Raw genomic sequence first — 3,324 nt, forward strand, 5'->3', positions numbered from 1 at the left:
TTCCTACACACCCTGCCCCTCCGCCCGAGCGCAGGCCCGAGGCAGGGGAGCGCCCTGCCCTCCCAGCCGGTCCTCCCGGGACCTGGGAAGGGGACGAGGCTGCGTGGACTGCACCCTCAGGCCGCGCCGGCCGCCACACCCGCCTGTCCCCACAGCTCTTCCTGCCGGCTCTTTTTCCCTGAGGACCCGGTGAAGCTGGTGCGGGGCCGAGGGCAGTACCTGTACGACGAGCAGGGCGCCGAGTACCTGGACTGCGTCAACAACGTGGCCCACGGTGGGTACCCGGCCAGCCGCAGCCACCCGTGCAGGGCAGGCCCTGTGTCCCCGCGGGCTGGAGCTTAGTGACGGAGAGGCCAAAGGCAAGGAGCCCAGGCCCCTCTCCTCCACTGCCTCATTCAGCTGCGTGGTCCTCTGCTCAGTTTGCCCATTTGCAAAGCAGACGTGCTGGTAGGGGCAGGCCTGGTGTGTCCATCCGCATCACCTGCCGTGCTGAGCCTGGCAGGTGGCCAGCTCACACACCTGTCAAGGTTATCCTTGGCCTGCGTGGTCACGGCCACCTCCGCCCCCGCAGGTGAACTCAGACCCAGGCCCACCCTGTCAAGCAGAGGCGTCGGAAGCCGCCCCACAGCCTTGGGCGTTCTAGACACAGTTTCTGTGGGTCTCCGGGCTCGGTTCTGGCTCTCCCCGCTTAGTCTTCAGACTCCCGGCTCCGCATGTCTCCCTCCGTAACCAGTCTCCTCTGGCCGGGTTTATAGACTGGGGCTGGGGGCGGCCCCCGGGAACGGCTGAGCCAAGTGACCATGTGACCAAGGTGCCCTCTTCCAGTTGGGCACTGCCACCCTCTCGTGGTCCAGGCAGCGCATGAGCAGAACCAGGCCCTCATCACCAACAGCCGCTACCTACACGACAACATCGTGGACTACGCCCAGAGGCTGGCGCGGACCCTGCCCGAGGCGCTGAGCGTGTTCTTCTTCCTAAACTCGGGGTAAGCGACTGCGGCCAGCAGCCAGAGGGGACAGGGTGGCCAGGGCAGCTGCCTGCTGGCCAAGCGTGGGCCTGGGGCCAGGCGGGCCTGGTGGCATGTGCTTCCTTGTCCCAGCTAGAGGCCCTGCTGCTGGTGCTGTGGGTCTGGCCTCCTGGTCCGAGTGAAGCGTGTGCTGGCTCCTCTGGGCCCACCGGGCTCCATGAGGCAGCTCCTCGGGGCCTGTAGGCAGACTCCCCGCGGAGCAGAAACAGTGAACATCTTCAGAGAGACAGGAAGAAGCGGACAGGGTCCCCTGAGGCTAGACAGAGGGGGCCCGCATTCTGTGGGGCCAGAAGCCATGTCGCACTGAGAGCTGGCCCAGAGCTGGCCCAGATGGCCCGCACGCTCAGCGATACTGTGTCAAGGCCACAGTCTGGGCCCAGGCCCTGCGGCCAGGAGGGGCATGGTGGCCGGGCACACCGAGGGACTGCCAGGCCAGTGCTCACCGCCTCGCAGGGCCTTCCCAGTGCTGGTACCCCGAGAGCTCGGGCAGCCTGAGCGTTGAGTCAGAGACCTGGGGGCGGGCGGGGAGAGGGAGCGGATGCTGCAGGTGCCAACCACGCGGGGTGGTAGTGGAGACGGGGTGTATCGGAGAGAACAGGGGCCGCCCGCAGTCGTGGCATTTGGATTATGGCAGTGTTTACCACCGGTGCTGGTCACCCAGTGCTGTCACCACCCCCGGGGATTTCCAGGAAGCAGGGTTGCCATCTTTACTTACAGGTGGGGAAACGGCAGCTCAAACAGGGACAGCGTGCCCAGGCCACCTAGGATCACCTAGCCTGGTGATCGTCGTCCGTCTGTCTGTCTCAGCAATATTTGACAGAGCTGCCACTCTCCGGAGCCACCTCTCCTCTCACCCCCAGGACGTGGTGCTCCTGGTTTCCTGCCAGCCCTCCAGGCCATGGCTGCCCTTCCTGCCTCTTCCCTTCCTGAGGGCTGGCCCGGGCCGTTTTCTTCTCCTCACATGACCTCGCTCATCCACTCCCTTGGTAGTAAATATCCACGTGCTAGTGACCCTCAGAGGTGTTCCAGTAGGTTCTGAGCTCACTGCCTATCTGACAAACAGCTCCCACGTCACGAGTCCCAGGGACAAAGGAGTTCACAGTCCTTCGCCAGCACCCAGGGCCCGCGGCACCCTCCCGATGCTTCCAGCCACCCACCCCGACCTTCCCAAGTACCCCTGCCCACCCCTCCTCGTGAGGGCATCACCATCTACATCTCTGGGCAAGGCAGAAGCCACACAAAACAACACACCCAGTCATGGAGCCAGCAGGTGTTATGGAGGTTAAGGCACTGCACACCCACATGGCTAGCTTCACAGTTCAAATCCTGGACCCGGCAGCTTGAAAAATCACACCAGGAGCGTGTGCATGCATACCCAAAATACCAAGAAGAGACTGGAAGAGAAGGGACTGCGGTGTGTCCATTTCCCCTGGGGGGTGATTTTTCACTTTCCCTCCCACCCCCACCACCCCATGAACGCGCACACCCGGTGGCAAAAAAACTAAAAAGGAAAACCAAGTCCTGCACTTGCCCTGCGCTGTCTCAGGGTGCCTCGTAACTTCATTCCCTCCACCCCACAGCCGCCATCAGCTGTCTTTTTCTTTTATTTAACTTTATTTATTTATGTATGTGTTTATTTTAACCAGAGAGGGACAGAATGAGAGAGAGGGAACGTGAGAAAGTAAGCTGCTAGGTCCAGGACTCAAACTGCAGTCGGCCGTGTGGGAGTCCAGCGCCCTTAACCACCATGCCACCTGCCAGCCTCTCACCACCTGCTTTCACCTGGGCATCCTGGTCTCTCCCCTCTGCTTCATTCCCTTATTCCACTAGATACGCAGCCCAGGGACCCCCTCCTAACTGCAGCTGAGTCCTCCTGTGTTTGCCAGAGAGGGAGAAAGCACCCCCGGGGCGTGGCCACACTGCAACTCCTCCTTTCCTGCTCCCTTTGGGATTCTGGGCATGCACACATATGCACCCAGCATGTTTTTCTTTTTTTAGGAGAGGTTTTTGCTATAGGGCACGTGTGCTCGCCAGAAAGACAGAGACAGAGACAGAAAGTGAGAAATCACCCACTGGGGGAGTGGCCACCCCACAATCCCTTCTCCATTCTCCTCTCTGGATCTTGGGCACACACGCATACACGCCCGGAGTGAGTTTAAGCCACTGGGTCCAGAGTTCAAACCGCAGTCAACCACATGGGAGTCCAGTGACATAACCATTACGCCACCTGCTGGTCCCACACCCAGCATGTTTTTTTCTTTTTTTTTTTTTTTTTTTTTTTTGTGGTTTTCTCTATA

General features: G+C 60.7%; 1 protein-coding gene across 1 annotated transcript in view; it reads left to right on the top strand.

Moving 5' to 3' along the window:
* Positions 1–155: 155 nt before the first annotated feature.
* The window catches only part of PHYKPL (5-phosphohydroxy-L-lysine phospho-lyase), a gene marked incomplete at its 5' end in the record, with an annotated part of 19,471 nt that continues 16,302 nt past the window's right edge, over positions 156–3,324 (top strand). The window contains 2 exon segments of the mRNA XM_014591754.1: positions 156–274; positions 826–985. Coding sequence (XP_014447240.1) covers positions 156–274; positions 826–985 — 279 coding nt within the window.

Source organism: Tupaia chinensis, unplaced genomic scaffold (genome assembly GCF_000334495.1).
Source record: "Tupaia chinensis unplaced genomic scaffold, TupChi_1.0 Scaffold000612_1, whole genome shotgun sequence".
NCBI classification, from domain to species: domain Eukaryota; kingdom Metazoa; phylum Chordata; class Mammalia; order Scandentia; family Tupaiidae; genus Tupaia; species Tupaia belangeri.